The following is an 18,635-nucleotide window of genomic DNA, read 5'->3' on the forward strand; positions in this document are numbered from 1 at the left end:
TATGTGTCAACTTAATTAGGATTAAGATTAATTGATGGCAATAATAAGGAGCATGGAGCAAAGGGGACTGAGCAAGAGCCCAGCAACATTGAGATTACAGGTGCTTGTCATTGTGCACAAGCATTAGACATTTTTAAATGGCAAAAATCTTTTGCAAAACTGATATATATATATATATATATATATATATATATGCACACATATTTATAAAACAAATAGACCAGTAGTTTTTCAGTCCATTCTAATCCTTGGAATTTGCCTTAGAAATCAAGCTATGGCCTTAAGCATACACATCCATGAGTAAACACCTGCCTTTATTAGTAAGAGCCCTCTTAATGACTGAATGGAAAACACCAGTGGCAAAAAATAGTGAGAATTCAGATAATGTGAAGTGCTCAGTCCATCTCAGAAGAAAAGAAACTGGTCCAAGGAGAGTATGGTATATTGCATACAGCAAAAATGGCTTTTATAAGGCCATAAAGTAGGATGGAGAATGAGATATTTGAGAAATAGAGACAAATGTGAGAAAGACCAACAGATAAAGACAATTTACCAGAGATAGTGCTATAATGATGAGATAAATCTGGAGTCACGGATACCAAAGCACACAATTTTGAAATTTGAAACATTCTGGGATTGTTTCAGTCAAATTATGATAGGATTTATTCAGTCAAATTATGTTTGTAGATTGTGTAGTAGCATTTGGGTTATCTACTATTATATATCTGTTCTCTGTTACATTTGTGACATGTTTAACTCTACAGGTTACCAAATGCATACACTACAGATTCTTAACTATTTCTATTTTGGTAATTACTTTATTAAAGAATCACAGCATGTCAAAAGAGTAGATAAATGGAATACTCAATACCATTTGCGTGTGTAGTTTGTCTTGTTTAAGACAGGTGTTCTTTGGCTAGGAAAGACTGAACCTGAACTCACAACCTCCACCTACAGCTTGCAAAACCTGTTTTAAGAGTATTTGGGGAAGTAAAAAGAAATGATAGGTTCACTGGGTCCTGAAAAATGATAATTTTTAAATAGGAAGTTATTAAGAAGTGAGTTATTATTTATTTATTAAGAAATTTATTAAGAAATGATGAGTAAAATGAACTGGCAGAGCTCTGAAGAAGCTTGGAAGTGAGGAAAGTTTCCTGAGAGTTCAAAGGTCTGAGCAGAAGGGAAAAGAGATTTTGTACACTAGGGGAGATGGTATTGAGTTCTGGATATTCAGTCTGAGATGAGATTTGTACTGTAACTGAAGATGTGTAATTGATTATTAAACATAGAGGGTTGAACTCAGTATCCCACCCAGAACTTCTGAGCAGGATGTAAGATATATCTACAATAGAGAAAAATAAAAGAATTGGGTATGAATCACACCTGAAAGGAAATGAGATACAAGAAGAGAAAGCTGGGGAAATGTGTGAAGGAACTTCCAGATTCATTGCTGAGTAGAGGCAGAAGAATGTCCAATAGTTGTATAACCATATACTGCACACAGATACCACAACAGTTTTCATTTTGAGCTGTTGTGATCACAAACACATAGCTTTTAAATAATTAGTTTGCAGTTATCTCTGCCAGCTAAACTCCCAGAAATGAGATTGGTGAGTAAATGTATAAATGCTCCTTAATTTTTTTTAGATATGTAAGATTGCTGTCTACCTGTAACTTTTTCAACTTTTTCTGGTAGTGTTTGTTACTGCCTGTTTTACCACAGACCTACCAAGTGACTATTTTCCCAAGATTCAAGGCAATTCGCAACCTTTTTCTGCAGTTGTATGTTTTATATTTCCAATTAATTAGTATGAGCAAAGTATAGCTTTCATATTTCTTTTAACAAGAAATTATTGTTTTTGACTTTTGACCATTATTTCCTATTGGGTTTTGAATAGTTTTCTTCTTATTTCTAGCAAGTCTTTCCTCTCATTCTATCTACATCTTTCATTGCATACATTTACACCCTTGGCCTTTTTCTAATCTACCTTGTATTGCAGGACTGCCAACCATGAACCTTGATGCACTTTGTCCTATGCTGCCTAAGTTCAAAACACTTTGTTTTTGTTCTGATCATGGGTGGCCAATGAAATATGAGGTAGATTTTTTTTGAGAGACTTCTGGGAATTTTGTTGCTGTTGTTGATCCAGGGAATGAAATTAGGATTTTGCACATCTTAGACAGATACTAGTAACTTAACCCTCACTTTTATTTATCCTCTGTTGTTTTACAAGGGCCTTTCTTTCTCTTGGTTTTAGGCTGTACATGCAGTGACCATTTAAATACTGCTGGTGCCATAGAATTAACAAGGTGGCAAGACACTTTTACTGACTGTAATACAAACTTGTGCTTGAAAAGACTATGCATTATCATTCTTATTTCTATTTCCCTGGGAAATGCATCTTGCATGCTCACCATGGATTAAGTGCATGCCTGCAAAGGATAAACTTGCATTGTTTCATCTAATTTGTAGTAAAGATGTTGCAAGACTCAAATTTAAGTTTCTACTGAAGTAATCCTTTATAATTTTTTTTTCTCACTCTCAGGCTATATCCATACTAGAACACAACCCTGAATCTAGGGACACTTTGAACTTTTTCTTTTAATAAACACTGAAATGTGATAGCTGTCAGTCTAGTGTCATTAGCTTGTCAAGGACCCAGTTGGCTTCTCAGCCTCTTTAATGATGCCTCCAAACCTGATCACCTTCTGTTTCTCTAGTCCCATTAATCTTTGTCCTCGAATATTTTAGTTATTCATTTTTTTCAAGCAATGTTTATAAATGTTACATGACTCATTTCTTGAAGACAGTGATGATCATGTTTTGAGCTGTTTGACACATTTCTGAAATTTGACAATAGAAAACTCTATAAAGACCTATGAAGCACATCGTGTTGATTTTGATCCGTCTTTTAATATTTTCTAATGCAGATGTATGTGTTGAATTAAGAGTTATTTAGTGAGTTTTAAAGTAAAAACTGCAGACATGTTTATCAAAACATCCTTTGTAGAGATTTGAAATAAACTGATATTTTAGCTGTCATTCTGGCATTGCCAAAATTACCTAAACTTCCTATTTCTCAACTTCCTAGAAATGTTTATAAATTGAACTAATTTAGTATTAATAAATTCTTAAGGATATGAATATGTTTTCAGCTAGCGGGAGAAAAACCCTTTGTGGATAAGAGCACATAGAAAATACAAGATGGATAAGTCTTTAGAAACAGAGTGAAAGAAGCAGTGCTTTCGCCTTACCTATTGAAAAATAAACAAGTTCAGAATTTGTGCTTCCTTTAGAAGTGCACTGACTTATGTAATACCAGCAAATGAGAGGCACTATCCAAGTGCAAAGTACAGCACTATGATCAAATGAAGATTTTAATTTCCATAAATCTAAGCCCATACATAAACTAGTAACTTGATCTTCTGGCCCAGAATAAATTCAAGGCATTTGTTATGGAGCTAAATTGAAAGTCTTTCATTTTACTTCTTTCTTGTAATTGCCTGGGCCTCAATATGGCTTTACAGTAAAGGCCAAGAATTAACTTTGGATGCCCAGTCAGTGATTACATAAAGGATTAGGTGTTACTGTTTGGTGTGTATTGATGCTCTGATTTCCAGGGTCAACTTATTAATATAACCCCAACTCTGTTAGTGCCTGCTCTCTCTTGGTGCTTTGCTCTACTTTTATGAAAGAATTAATAAGCCTATAAAATATGAGGAACACAAGGCTGTCACCAGATATTGATCCACAGCCAGCTTTCTACTGGTGACATTAAATTAAATTTCATCTCTCCTCATTGTAAGTCTGGGCAAGGGAGTAATAAATAATGCTCACCCTTATTCTAAGCATAGTTTTAGCTTTACATCAAAATAAATTCAATGATAAGTTATCTACTTTTTATTCCACACCATGAACATTTTTATAGAAATTCATATATAGCTCTTAGCCAGTATCCTTCTTTTGCTATCTCACCAAGCATAGCATCAAATCATGAAGGATTTAACATTTCATGTCTTCCTCTTCTTCAACTAAATATAAATAATGTTATAGCTAAGCCCTAACACAACACAGGGCTGTATATGTTAACCCTTCCATTTCAGCTAGGACATACAGAATATTAATACAAATTAAGGTCCAAATCTGGATATTAATACTCATGTTTTCATGAGTTGGATAGGGAGAGAACAGTGGAAGAACAGGCATGTCTTCCACCCTGTTTAGCTTGTTTACATCTTCTTGTATCACCACAAACACAAACACCCAGGACTGTCTATATATGTTTAAAAGATTACCAGAAAAAAATACAAAAAAAAATCACTTGTCTAAATATGTCTGTTCTAATATAGCAAAATATCTGAGACTAGATTATAACCAAACCAATCTAGCATATAACTGAACAAACCAAACAAAACAAAGCCAATAATTTTTTACACCTGTCTGGAGGCTAGAAAGCCAAAGATCAAAACAATGGAAGGTCCAGTATTAATTTTCCTCACAATAACTGCTGCCTATGCCACAGAGATGGAAGAGCCTGTGGGTCCAGGTTTATCCTTGTAAATCTTGAGGAAGAGCCCTAGTAGCATATGTTAATCTCTTCCCTCATTTCTAAAATGTTGGGTTTAAAGGTTTAGTATAGATTTTGGAGGGACATATGTGATTCAAAATGTACCATGTGCTTTCCCTAAGTAGTTCATTACATTCCTGTAAATGAATTAAGATGAACCTTCTAATGTGTGACAACTGAGATGAAAACTAGAAAGTAGTTTTTCCTATGCTTCTTCATAGTACTCTATCAATATCATATTTCTCAAGTTTGTCTTTCCATGTTAGGTTTTCAAACTTTTCTTTGGTTTTACCTTCCTCTTGTGTTATTCACCTAAACAAGAATTTCTTCATTTAGATGAATAATATAGAATGATTTGGAATGATATAGAGTATTCCTTCTAGCAATTGGCTCTCAGATTCATTTATGTACCCTAGATCTCTCTTCTAAGCACTCTCTTAGACCTGCTTATTTTTATTGTTTCCAATATATTTCAGAGATAACCCAAATTAGAAGTGTCTGAACCATAAAACTATAAAGGCCATTGCTACTGTTCTTGGTTGCCCAACAGAAGTTGATGGTAAGAGCTTATGCCTGATGACATCACACAGTTTGGTCAGAGGACATGGAGAAATAAAGTTCATACAGACCACGAAGCTTCCTTCCTTCTTGGGCTAGCATTCATAGTACTGAAAGGCATTCTGTAGACTGCTAGGGGAAAAAAGAAAGCAAAAGAAAAAAAAAACAGAAAAAAAAAAAAAACTGTTGCAGGAGGTCCTTCAGCTCCTCCAACCAATAGCTGCTGAGATACCAGCCCATTGGGGGCGTGGTCTCTCTCCCTTTAAAAAAGCGGCTACTTCCCTCCACTTGCTCTCTCTCTTCACTTCCTGCTCTGCCGGTGACTAGACTCCCTTCCTGGTTGCACAGAGGGCTGTTGTCTGGGACAGTGATCTGTAAGTTTTTTCCTCTTTAAATAAATACCACCCTATTAATCATAATTCCAAACTGGTGTGGCATTGTTTGTGACTTATGCCTTCAAAAAACCAAGAAAACAAAAACAAAACAAAGAGCGAGAACCCTGTGAGCTACAATAATTGCTGCATGGCAAGGTATATTCTTGGATACCATAGTAGCAAAAAAAAATTAGAGAGTTAACCAATCACTTTTTGATTGGATTTAAGATCAGTTGCACAGGAAAAAAAAATCTGGTCAAGAACCTTTGACTGGGGACCTTATGGGTCCTATGGACAGACTGCCTACTACTGCGTCAAATGGACACAATATAAAACTACACTTTAAGTTCATATTTGCATTCCCACATATTAGAGCAGCTCTCAGTCATTAGTTGAGAGTTGAGATTTTGTTTCTTGCTTTTTTTTTTTACAGTAGTTGGTGGTTAACACAGAAATATACAACTTATTAAAGTGCAGAAAATATCAGTAGAATGTTCAGTCAGAAATGCAACTTCACATCTCCCCTCCCTCAAGGTTGAGAAACCAGTTGCAAAGAGAAAGTGGGATGATTATAAGAACCAGAAGGCATGTAGGGCTAGAATAAAACAGTGTCTTCAGGGCATAGCATACCCAGGCACTGATGAGCTCATTGAAAAATACCTAAACATGGTGAAGCCAGTCAACATTTTATCATGGAGGAAATGGGTTCTTGATCCTCAGTCTATAATTGAGGAACAGCTATTGCTCTCAGTTATACTGACAGTTGGTTGTGTCTGACTGGAGAGTGAGTTTCTTTGGAAGTGTGGTCCCTGGTAGGCAGACCACTCTAGGGCTAGCTTTATACCCACAAGTATATGGGCAGTGCATTGTTGGAAAGAAAATGAAGACTGGAAGTGTTGAGGGAGTTGGGAGATGGTGGTGGATCTGATAAGAAATAGGTAAATGAGTCAGGGGTGAGTATGAGCAAATTGCACTGTCTGAAAATTTGAAATAATAAAATTGTTATAGTAAAAATATCTGATTCTAAATTTTTATTAATGTATGCAAATGTTATATGCATTCATATTGTCTAGCCAGGTCATAGTTGAAGTGGCAACCTAAAGGATCTAGTATCTCTCTCTTATTTCCAGCCCACAAACAATGAACCTTGAAGCTGCTTGACCATCAGGGAGAGGAATCTGTTCCTCTCTTCTCATTGTCCCTGTTATTAGTAGTATCTTTCTAAATTGTATTTGCTGTAACCTAACTAGTCTTTCTGGTTCAGTTTCTTCCTCCTTCTAGTCTGTTCACACAGCTGAGCTTACTGTGTCTTCTAGAAACAGCTGACGTCACTTGGTGGGGGGTATTTCAAGACACAGTTTCTCTGTTTAGCTCTGGCTGTCCTGGAATTCACTAGTAGACCAGGCTGGCCTTGAACTCAAAGATCTGCCTTTGCCTACCCCACAAATGCTGGAATTGATGGCTTATATCACCCCACTGGGCTACTTTCCTAAAATAGTACTTACAAAGTAAAATCTTTCCCATCTCTCTCAAAGTACACTTTAAGTACATTTTTGCTTTCTTTTCTTCTTTATCTATTTGTTTCAGTTATCAACTATTTCCTCTTCTCAGAAGTCCAACTTAAGACTGTGCTTTCTTGTGCTGATGACCTTAGGGCTTTCACACGACTTTCTTAGGCCTATGAAATGTGGTCCCTGTCACTTTGAGACAATGTTAATCAAAATACAGCATAAAATTTGTTGTTCTCTTGTCACTAATGGACAGTGCCAGGAACTTGAAGATATGAATGAAGGGAAATAAAGTAGTGTCCTGGTGTAAAGAATAAACTTTACTCAAATATGGAGGAAGCAGGAGGCCCATGGCAGAGGAGAATTGAGGTTTTTGAAGCTTCTGTGAGACAGGAGAAAATCAAGATACAGATTTAGATATGGTCTCTGGATACTGGTTTCTCTGTTATGTTCTCAGTGATAGGTGGCAGTTCCTAAAGTGCACTAGGATCTTATTATTTATTTATTATCATTATTATTGTTGTTGCTGTTTTATTGTTATTGTGTTTGTTACTTCTTTATTTGCTGAGGCTCTACAATTGAAAGGGGAACAAAAATGTTAACTCCCTATAAAAGTCCAGGAGTTTTTATCATAGTTAGAAGAAGTGATGCAGACATAAGAATAGATCGATCTTTCACATAAGGCCCCACTCCTAAAATGTTCTCTAGGGATTAGTTCTCTTCTTTAGTTATTTGCTTTGATTATCCCCTATCCTTGTAGAAAGACCATACATAAACATATCAGCCCATTTCTTTTAAGTCCTGTGAAACAGGTCCAGGATTAAGATGGTGTTATTTCCTTTTGCTTTCATCTTTTGGACAAGTTTCCAATTGTCAACTTGTATTCAGTTAACAAGGTGTTAGAGTAAAACAAAGGCAACTTTTTATTTGGACTCTCAAAAATCTACCTTCTCTCAAATTTTGAGGTTGTTCTACAGCATGCAGTTTAAGAGAGATTAGGTGATGGGAGGGAGGACAAAGCCTCTAGAGTAGAGGGAAGCATCCTCCTTACCACTCTGATTCCTTAAGATCTGATTGGTTAGAGATCTTTCTCTTCATTCCCAACTGTTTCTGTGTGAGCTTATGTGTTGTTCTGGGAAAAACAGAGACTATGGCTTGAATTCCGAACTGTTCTGTACTTGCCCTGTCCTTGGTCATGGTTTTAATTGACCACTTGTGTACGTTTTGTCTTTCTGGACTAAGTCCTTGCTGCAAGCAGTTCTGAGGTTATTTCTTCAATTTAAAGCTAATGAGGTTATCACAAACACTCTTAAAATGATTAAATAAATAAAAATCAAACTTGAACTATTAGAGTGCTAAGTTCAAAAGGTGATTTCTTGTAAATGGAGATTACTTGTTCATTTCCTGGCCACCCAGACCCAAATAATCATACAGAAACAAAATTAATCATAACACTGTTTGGCCTGTTAGCTCAGGCTTCTTATTAACTAACTCTTACATCTTAAATTAACCCATTTCTCTTAATCAAAGTATCATCACGAGCTGTAGCCTATCAGTAAGGTCCCAGCATTTATCATCTGTCTCCTTCAGCAGCTACGTGGCATCTCTTTGACTCTGCCTATTCTCTCTATATATCTCTGTTTGGATTTTCCATCTGACTTTACTCTGCTAAGCCATTGGAAGAAACAGCTTTACTCATTAGTCAATAATAGAAACATATATACAGAAGGACATCCTACATCAATTTCTTACAGGGATAGCTCTGGGCTTTTGGTTTTAATTCAACACTCAGGTTAAAAGTACAAATGGAATATGTTTATTTTTCTTTGGACCTAGTCCTCAAATGAATATTTTTTGTGTGATATTCCATATAGTGTCTAGTCTAGCACAATCTACAGTAAATGAATGGTGGAAGCTGAGAGGAGAATTAAAGCAAACAGATGACAGAGATAGAAGAGTGTGGTGCAAAGTGAATTAGGAATCACTAGTCCCAGTATTAAAGCACTGCAGATAGTGAAGTCAGCATTTGCAGCAGCTTGAGTAATGGAACTGCCTCTGAGTCTGACATTCTTCTCATATAGCTGGACTTCTAAGAAGATGGGAGGAAGGCAGTTGCATAGATGAATTCCAGAGACAGGAGAAAGTCTGGGGTGTGGTGGAATTCTGAGTACCCTCAAAAGTCATATGGTTTCTGTCATTTCAACTTGTCCCTATGTTCCTGTTCATGCACAATCCAAACAGTATGCTAGTGCCTGGGGACTTCTTAATGGCACCTCTGGTTCAAGTGCATTCCTGTTTAATGCAGGGTACCTGGGTGTGATCCATGCCTCTCCCACACTAGGTGCTGGGTCAGTGCAGATATTTATGGATCTCACAGTAAACATGGACACTCTTGGGAAGCTGCCTCTCAGCAGCTTGCCAACTGCGAACAGTGCACAAGGGAGGCCTTGACTTGACACACATTGGGTTCCAGGCTGCGCTGTGCAGCATGAAAGCCACGTAGAAAGGAAAACTGTAGCATGATTAATAAAAGCCCAGAGACAGAAATTGGGGTTCAACCTGAAGGTCAGTAAAGGAGGAGAGCCAGCCATTGGCCCTTACTTCTACCTCAGTCTGAAAAGGTGATTCTGCTTCCAGGAATCCTCAGAAGTATACTGTCTGAGAGGTGTCTCCTTCCATCTTATATTCCTCTCTAGTTCTGGAATTAAAGGCGTGCACCACTACTGCCCAGCTTCTATGGCAAACTAATGTGACTACTGGGATTAAAGGTGTGTATCAGCACTGCATGATCTGTTAAACTGACCAGGGTAGCTGTTTTACTTTCTGATCTTCAGGCAAGCTTTATTTATTAAAATACAAATAAAATATCACTACAGAAAACTAGGGACAGGGTGATAGGTACTGTGAGAATAAAAATTAGGAAACAAGAAATAAGGAAAGGTAAGATTTTTCCTCCTGACTGGTTCACCCCTTGTTAAAAGTGGGAATCTGAGTCCTAGGGCACATGGTGTATACAGTCCAAGAATTAAAGCACTAATACATGATTGTAAAGAGGAAATAATTTATTAAGAAAAGGAAAAGACTCTGGAGACCTGGAGTGCAGTAGTGAGCTGAAGGAAAGGCTTATCCTCAAAATCTCTGGGCCTTCACCCTCATGTCCTTTTATGAGGCACATACATAGCACTGGCTTCTCCTTTTATGATTTTCTGCGGGCTTTTCTCAGGTATGCTCAGTGAATGGTGTCCAGCTCTCTCTGCCAAATGATCTTTTTCCTGTGAATCATGATGCTGCTGTCAAAGCTTCTATTCTCCCGCCACACTGGCAATACAGGTATGCGATACCAGACCAGTGTGGACAAATCAGTTTCCTCACACACTTCCCTTCTTGCACACTCTTAAGGTATTGTGCTTAAATGCTAAATTCTTTCTGTGAATAAGACCACATTTGAACAAAAGGAAGCCCTCTGATTCTCAATCACCTTCTAGGTTCACCTCGACATTTTTCATCCACACTGCTTAGAGTTTGCTTGCTGTTTATTGTATATAGTTTTGTTTTATGTTTAGAGCTCTCTTATTTAGACAAAAGGGGGAGGTCTTCATTCAGCCAATAGCCTTTTAGATATCAGTCCATTAGGGTGTGGTCTGAGGTATATATGCATAGAGAGAAAGTTTGTCTTGGCCCTTTTTTATTTCATTTTGCTTGGTTGGTGGTAGGAGTTTGGTTCACAGCTCCCAGTGCCCACAGAACAGAGGAACACTGTGGATTTCTTATTGTGAATGTTCCCCAATAAACATTTGTTATCTTTATTGTGGACTCTTATGGATCTTCTTTAATTATGCTACAGATAATGAAGTATGAATACAGTAAAGGTACATGATATACGGTAATTGAACTTCACTGTTAAACTCATTGCCTTGTGTAATGAATAACTACAATGAATAATAATGACAATAATAATAGTAATAGTAGTAATAATATTTTACAAGAGAATTCCATGAAAGGTTCGAGAATAAAGGATACCAACACAAGCCATGGCACCATAAGAGTAACTGGTCTTTCAGAAGTTCAGATAATGTGGCCTCACAAATAAATCTGCATATATGTATTTCCAGTTACCATTTTTTCTTGTAAATTCTTACATTGTACAGTCAACTTGAAGGGAAGTTTGAAAAAAAAAATCTCTGTAAGTCTGACCAAAACAAACTAAATCCATTTCCTTCCATCAGTTCCTGCCTCCTGGTACTTTGATCATACTTTTAGCAATAAATATTGGATCCCAATAATACATAGAATGAAGTAATACACAAAGATGATGGGAAGACAGAATGAGGTGGATGGAAAGAAGTGGTTTGCACTTACTTTCTCAGCTCCTCTCTGAAATCTTTAGTCCAGGGTCATTCTTTATTGTTTTTTAGAAAGACTAACTGGAAATACAGGGATAACAATATTGACCTAAACATTGCTCATCTATCTATGTAAAATATAGTATAGGACTACTCTTCTATAACACTAGCTGTAGGACCAGATTATGAAGCAAAATTCTGATGTGGAAGACAAAAAGTGACACCTCATAGACCTTTTCCCCACCTTTTCTGAGTAAGTAATTTGCCTTCCCCACTTGGACAAGGCTGTATTTGTATTCAAGTGTGTGGTCTCAATACATCCTTACCTTCAGATTGTGAGCCCTAAGGCACAACTCTATTAGTCTAGTAATTTTTCTACATAAATTAATGTCTCCAAGCCCTTGAGCACCACTTACTCCTAAAACAGCTATTATGCATGCATCGTTGCAATCTCAAATTCTTTTATAGTCACAGTGTTGCATAGGGTTTCATTTCTTGGACTGGAATTTGAATATGATAAATCTTATAGTTTATAACCTTCCTGTGAGTAGAGTTTCCCTGTATATCCTATCTGCTGCAGATCTGCTAGATACATAAGGTTGGGTAGTGTGAAATATGAAGAAACTCCTAAAACAAAAATTAGAGAGCTAGGAGCCAGCTGCTACTAACGCTGGTATAGCAAGCATGTTTGATACATCAAAGGCAGAAATGATCTACATTTATAATTTTTCATTAAAACTATTAGTTAATTGAAAAGTGAAGCTTTAGACCTGGGCTTCACAAGTTAAAATAGTACCTTCCATTGAGAAATCTTAGTACTCAGCCATGATAGGAATATCTACACTGACAGGACAGTATTCCTTGGACTTTATGTCAATGCATTGATACTTTGAAGTGTCCCACAGATATGATGATTATTTCACCAAACGTAGTTCTATGAGAGTGAAAGGCAAATCAGTAACAGAGCTCTGAGCCCATCAGCAGATGCTGACATTTAAACAATCCAGAGTTTCACTCAATTTAGCATTTAATTTATTCATTTATCATGCAAAATACCTTTTAATTATTTCTGTCATTTGCCGAAAATTATCATTTGCAGCCATGCAGAAAAAGACACCCCAGAGTGTTGCATAAGCATCATCACCAGCACCTACAGCTTAATAAAAGGTGCCAACTCCGTGTACGTTCTTGGACTTCGTTATGTGAGTTTGTGTCACAGACCAATTTCACAATGAAAACTAAAAGGCCATGTCTAATGTCTGTATTTGACATAGTATTTAGGAACCTAAATACTAAAAGGCAGTGGACTTCATTTTACAGACTTTAAAAACAATTGATTAGGAAAATTGCTAACTGTCTACCCTGGATCAATAAGCTTACAAAGAATGACACAGAAATATAAATCAACTGTAAAGAATTTGTCTTTAAATAAATTATAGATTTTTTTTTTTTTTTTGGTTTTTCAAGACTGGGTTTGGAGCCTCTCCTGGAACTAGCTGTTGTAGATCAGTCTGGCTTCAAACTCACCAAGATCCACCTGTCTCTGCCTTCTGAGTGCTGGGATTAAAGGCATGAATACCACTGCCCAGCTAGAAGTTGTAGATTTTCTGAGGAGTGAAAACTTCTAAGAATAATATTCAAGAAGAGACCCAGAGAAATGAGTCTGATGTGTGGATTTAGTTTTTTCCTTATGTTCAGTGGCAAAAACAGAGGATGTGACTGGGAATATTTACTTGGGTTCATGGTTTAAGGGAATAGAGTCCATCCTGGTAGGAGAGGTATATAGACAGAAGAAAGGGCCTGCTGTGGTGGACAGAGATTGGTTACATCTGGACAAAGCAGATAGATTGTAAACAGGACTGATTTGTAAGAATAACCCACTTAGTTCTTCTAAGCCCTATACTTTTATACATAAGTTTTTACTAATTATTTGGAAATTTCAATTTCACTTCAGGTACCCCAATTCCACTCATTCCCCACTCCCTCTATATCCACCCTTCACCCTTACAGATCCCTTCCCACAAAAAAATAATAAAAATATTAATTAATTAATTAATGAAAACAAAACAAAGCCAGTTCATTTTTGCTTTCTTACCTCTCTGTCACCTCTTCATTCATCCTGGTGGCATTAGGAGCTGTAGTTGTCATGCGGTATATCCTTTTCTTCCAGCAGCTTTCCTTGCAATTGTTCATTGTAATCAGTGGTTGGTCTGATTCAAGGCCTCGGGCTTCTGGTGTACCCTCAACACTGAACCCTGTCAGAAACTCCTTTTGGGTATACTGCTGTTGCCTGATGTCATAAAGATTCTGTGGTTATGGCTCCACAGGATCAGCCGCTTCTTATGCTCCTGGAGGTCGTAGATGGGATAGATGTTGGGTGGGCCAACTCAAAGCATAGTAGCTTGTGGGCTTGCATAGTAGCTGAGTTGCTTTGTCTGGCCTTCACTGGAACCTCCTTCTTCAGGTAAAGGGAAGAACCAGCCCTCCTGGTCACACACTATTGGGTCAGAGGTAGAGGCAGGTCTCCTAAGGCAGGGGCCAAGTCTCTCATAAGGGCCAGGGCCATTCTCCTACTGAAGGAACAAGCAAGTGTCAGGGTCAGATTTCAACATGTATGGTTCATATGGCCCCTGGTGGTAAGAACTGTTAATCTTCCTTATACACAGAAAACTAATTTTGCCAAAGTTGTACTTGTGACAGGTTAGTATCCACACTACATCAAGCTTTTTGCAAATCTCCCTATTGTATGAATCTGGCATCAAGTGCTCACCTGGGGATTTTATAAAACCAACATGAAGCTGCCATTGCAATAATATCTTGCAATAATTGCACTAATTGCCCCAGCTCCATAGCGCTCCATAGACTTAGCAAGTCTAAGTCACTTTTAAGCAATTAGTAGCATGCTGCCCACATACCTCATTTAAGTGCAGGACCTCCCAAAAGATTGAGAGTTGTTTCTGCTGCCACCAAGAACCAAAAAGCCATCTCTTTGTTTGGATATTCTACACAGGGTTTCTCTGTGGCTTGGAGCCTGTCCTGGAACTAGATCTTATAGACAAGGCTGAACTCATACTCACAGAGTACCACCTGCCTCTGTCTCTAGTGTGCTAGGATTAAAAGCATGCACCACAACTGCCCAACTGGAATACATCTCTTAAAGAAGCCATGCACCTTTTACTACATATACTGAATCAGGAAATCTTCTCTTAAAGGAGCTACAACTCTGTTTACCACCAACAAACAGAGTCTATCTGAAAAAAAAAATGTGACTACCAAGAAATTGCACTTGTCTCATATTTTTGTGGGTCTAGAAGCCCTCTTTCTTTCTTTCTTTCTTTCTTTCTTTCTTTCTTTCTTTCTTTCTTTCTTTCTTTCTTTCTTTTTTCCTTCTTCTTCTTCTTCTTCTTCTTCTTCTTCTTCTTCTTCTTCTTCCTCCTCCTCCTCCTCCTCCTCCTCCTCTTCCTCCTCCTTCTTCTTTTAGGTCTTATGTAGATACATGCCTGACACTGGGTGCCATTTGTAAATGGAGACTACTAATTCATTTTCAGGCTGCCCAGACCTGAATAATCACACAGAAACTATATAAATTGCAGCACTGTTTGGTCAACAGCTTAGGCATATTTACTAGTAAGCTCTTACCTCTCAAAATTAACCTCTTTCTACTCATCTGTGTATCACCACAAAGTTGTGGCCATTGGGGAAGATTCCGGTGTCTGTCCTCTTCAGCAGCTACATGATATCTTCTTGACTCTGACTACTCCCTCTATATATATTTATGTTTGTATATCCTACCTGGTTTTACTCTGCTAAGACATTGGCCAAATAGCTTTACTTATCAACCAATAAAAGCCACACATATACAGAAGAACATCCACATCAATATTATCTGAAAAGAGAAAAAGTTTGACGTTTGACTTTTTTCTTTCCAATTTATATCACCTTAATCTCCTTTTGTTGCCTTGTTTCTCTAGCTAGAACTTTAAGGCCTCTATTGAATAAATATTGAGAGAGTGGACAACTTGTATTTTTGTCTGATTTTAGTGGAATAACTTTGAGCTTCTTTCCATTCAATTTGATGTGTAAGGACATGCAATTTTAAAAACTTTGTAAGATCAAGAGCTGGTTAGGATACTACGTTTGAGTAAAAACCACAAGATGTTCCAAGATGTTCCTGGCAGCTAGCCCCCTGTCGACACCCAGCTTTGTGGTCTATTAGGGAACAAACAAAAATAGAAGCAACTATTTATATAAGCTTTTCTATTAAGAATTGTTAAAAAATTTAAGATATTTTATACCATATGTGATCATATATGAACATGATAATAAATTCCTCTCTTAAACAATTGTTATGGAAAATGGTAAGTTAGACATTTATGGTGGCTTATATTGATTGCCACTTGGCAAGACCTAGACTCCAACCAAGAACCCTGTGGATATGCCAGTGAGAGATTATGTAGATTAGGCTACCCTTTAGATATGTTCGCATGTTTTTTTTTTTTTTGATTAAGTTAATTTTAAAGCCATCTTAAATGTGGATAACCATATTTTATGGGCTGTGTCCTGAGCTGGATAATAATGAGAAAGAGAACAGAGTGAAAGAATTTATTACTCCTGTCTCCTGACTGGACACAATGATTGCTCATGTACCTGCCTTCATAGTGTAATTTTCCATGACAGAGTGTATTCTCCATCCATGAGCCAAAACAAAGCTTTCTTCCCTTAAGTTTCTTTGGTCAGGGAATTCTAACACAAGGATGCTCTTTTTCTCTGAGTAATATAGTACAGAGATTGCTGAAACATTAAAGAGATGACAAAATTTATTTTTAGATTTTCACAATAAAAATCTAAATTTATTGAAGAAAATGAAAATTGTTGCACAAGGAAGCCCAAAATGTGTATTAACTTCTCAATTGTCTTGGTCATATCTATTTTTTTATTCTCCTTTATCTCTATTTGATATTAAATAGTTTAAATTTCCATTAATTGCTTTTTGCAAGTGTAATCTGGCTCAAAAAAATTTTTAGGGGTGCAATGAACTTTATTGATGGTATTCAAGAGAGTAGGGCTCCCCAAGCCCCCTCCTGCTATTCTGGGGGTTTGGGATGGAAACGGTGAGGGAGATGCTCAGTGTCAAGGGTTAGTTAGGACAGGGACTGCTCAGCAGCCGAGGACCTCTCTCTTGCTGTGTCCTTGCTGGGATGAGTGGTACAGGGCAGGCTTCTTACTCCTTGGAGGCCATGTAGGCCATGAGGTCCACCACTCTGTTGCTGTAGCCAAATTCATTGTCGTACCAGGAAATGAGCTTTACAAAGTTGTCATTGAGAGCAATGCCAGCCCCAGCATCGAAGGTGGAGGAGTGGGAGTCACTGTTAAAGTCACAGGAGACGACCTGGTCCTCAATGTAGCCCAGGATGCCCTTTAGTGGGCCCTCGGATGCCTGCTTCACCACCTTCTTGATGTCGTCATACTTGGCAGCTTTCTCCAGGCATGTCAGATCGACGACGGACACACTGGGGGTAGGAACGCGGAAGGCCATGCCCGTGAGCTTCCCGTTCAGCTCTGGGATGACTTTGCCCACAGCCTTGGCAGCGCCAGTGGACGCAGGGATGATGTTCTGGGCAGCGCCACAGCCATCTTGCCACAGCTTCCCAGAGGGGCCATCCACAGTCTTCTGGGTGGCCGTGATGGCATGGACTGTGGTCATGAGTCCTTCTACGATGCCAAAGTTGTCATGGATGACCTTGGCCAAGGGGGCTAAGCAGTTGGTGGTGCAGGAAACGTTGCTGACAATCTTGAGGGAATTGTCATATTTGTCATGGTTCACACCCATCACAAACATGGGGGCATCGGCAGAAGGGGCGGAGATGATGACCCTCTTGGCCCCACCCTTCAAGTGGGCCCCAGCCTTCTCCATGGTGGTGAAGACACCAGTAGACTCCACAACATACTCGGCGCCGGCATCCCCCCATTTGATGTTGGCGGGATCTCGCTCCTGGAAGATGGTGATGGCCTTCCCGTTGATGACAAGCTTCCCATTCTCAGCCTTAACTGTGCCTTTGAACTTGCCATGGGTGGAGTCATACTGGAACATGTAGACCATGTAGTTGAGGTCAATGAAAGGGTCATTGATGGCAACAACATCCACTTTGCCAGAAGTGAAGGCAGCCCTGGTAACCAGGCGTCCAATACGGCCAAATCCGTTCACTCTGACCTTCACCATCGTGTCTCTGGAAAGAGGCTGGCACTGCGCGAAAAGAAGCGGCCATCTCTAGAACAGGGAGGAGCAGAGACTCTGGCTCAAAATTTTGAAAAACACTGTTGCTCCTTTAATCAGAGACATGAGAGTGACAAACAGGTGGTGAAAGACCTGGGTAGGTGCTTGCTCACATCTTGACAGAACAGGAAATAAAGAGGTTGACAAGAGGAATACCAAACCTTTAAAACTCCCAGGTCTCCCACAAGTAGCCCTCTCTCATACAATGGGCACTACTTTTCAAAAGTTCAGTGCCCTTACAAAACAGTGCTTCTAATAGGGATGAGGTGTTAAAATAATATGAACCTGAGAAGGACATCTTGCATTCAAATTTTGGCATTAGTGGATATGACCAATGTGAAATCTTTTAAGAGATTGGGGAAGGCATTTCTTGCTGTTGGTTATTAATGAATGTCGGTGTCTCTAATAATGGAGCAGTGTACATGCTGAGTACACACATGCAATCCCTGACTCCGTCATTTCGCATGATGGGAACAAGGAAGAGAAAGAAGGGAGAGAGCATGATAACTGTCACTTACAGTAGACATAAATACTGCCTATTCTGTTCTAAGGACTTTGACTTTGGTTACCTGTCTGGTACATGCAAACTTAAATTTTGAACTGATTACCAAATACTGTTTGCATTAATATCAGTTTTCTTCTTGTTGATTTTTACCAATTCATGTTTGCAAAGCAAACTGTTCAAACATGAACAAAATTCTAAGTATTAACAATGTAGATGAACTAGCTAAATCACCTAGAAGATTGTCATGTTTGATGATTTTTTTCATTAACATTCCTAATCACTAGGTTTACTCTTCAGATACACCATATGGGGGAACACAATGTAGAGTTACTGTAGAGTTGCTACTTAATTGTTACTGTGCTGTGCACAACCCTGATTTTTTTTCTGTGATCTTTAGACATTATTCTTTTTTTTTAAATATAATTTTTTTATTGAAAAAAAAAAAGATTTCCGCCTCCTCCCCGCCTCCCATTTCCCCCCCTGTTTCCCCTCCCCTCCCCCCTCC

The 18,635-nt window shown here is 38.3% G+C and overlaps 1 protein-coding gene and 1 pseudogene across 1 annotated transcript; one reads left to right on the forward strand and one right to left on the reverse strand.

Moving 5' to 3' along the window:
* The window catches only part of LOC126499414 (heterogeneous nuclear ribonucleoprotein A3-like), a 114,760-nt pseudogene extending 102,174 nt beyond the window's left edge, over window positions 1-12,586 (forward strand).
* Window positions 12,587-16,557: 3,971 nt separating this feature from the next.
* On the reverse strand, window positions 16,558-17,591 carry LOC126499416 (glyceraldehyde-3-phosphate dehydrogenase-like). The gene has a single exon (XM_050138599.1). The coding sequence runs from the start codon at window positions 17,569-17,571 to the stop codon at window positions 16,573-16,575; it is 999 nt and encodes a 332-aa protein (XP_049994556.1). The 5' UTR covers window positions 17,572-17,591; the 3' UTR covers window positions 16,558-16,572.
* Between the last annotated feature and the right edge of the window lie 1,044 nt (window positions 17,592-18,635).

This window comes from Alexandromys fortis, unplaced genomic scaffold (genome assembly GCF_014885135.2).
Source record: "Alexandromys fortis isolate MF-2015 unplaced genomic scaffold, M_Fortis_MF-2015_v1.1 scaffold_11, whole genome shotgun sequence".
In the NCBI taxonomy this organism is placed as follows: domain Eukaryota; kingdom Metazoa; phylum Chordata; class Mammalia; order Rodentia; family Cricetidae; genus Alexandromys; species Alexandromys fortis.

Excerpts from the sequence above, each read along its gene's own strand:
- LOC126499416 (XM_050138599.1), bottom strand. The coding sequence starts at position 17,571 with ATGGTGAAGGTCAGAGTGAACGGATTTGGCCGTATTGGACGCCTGGTT.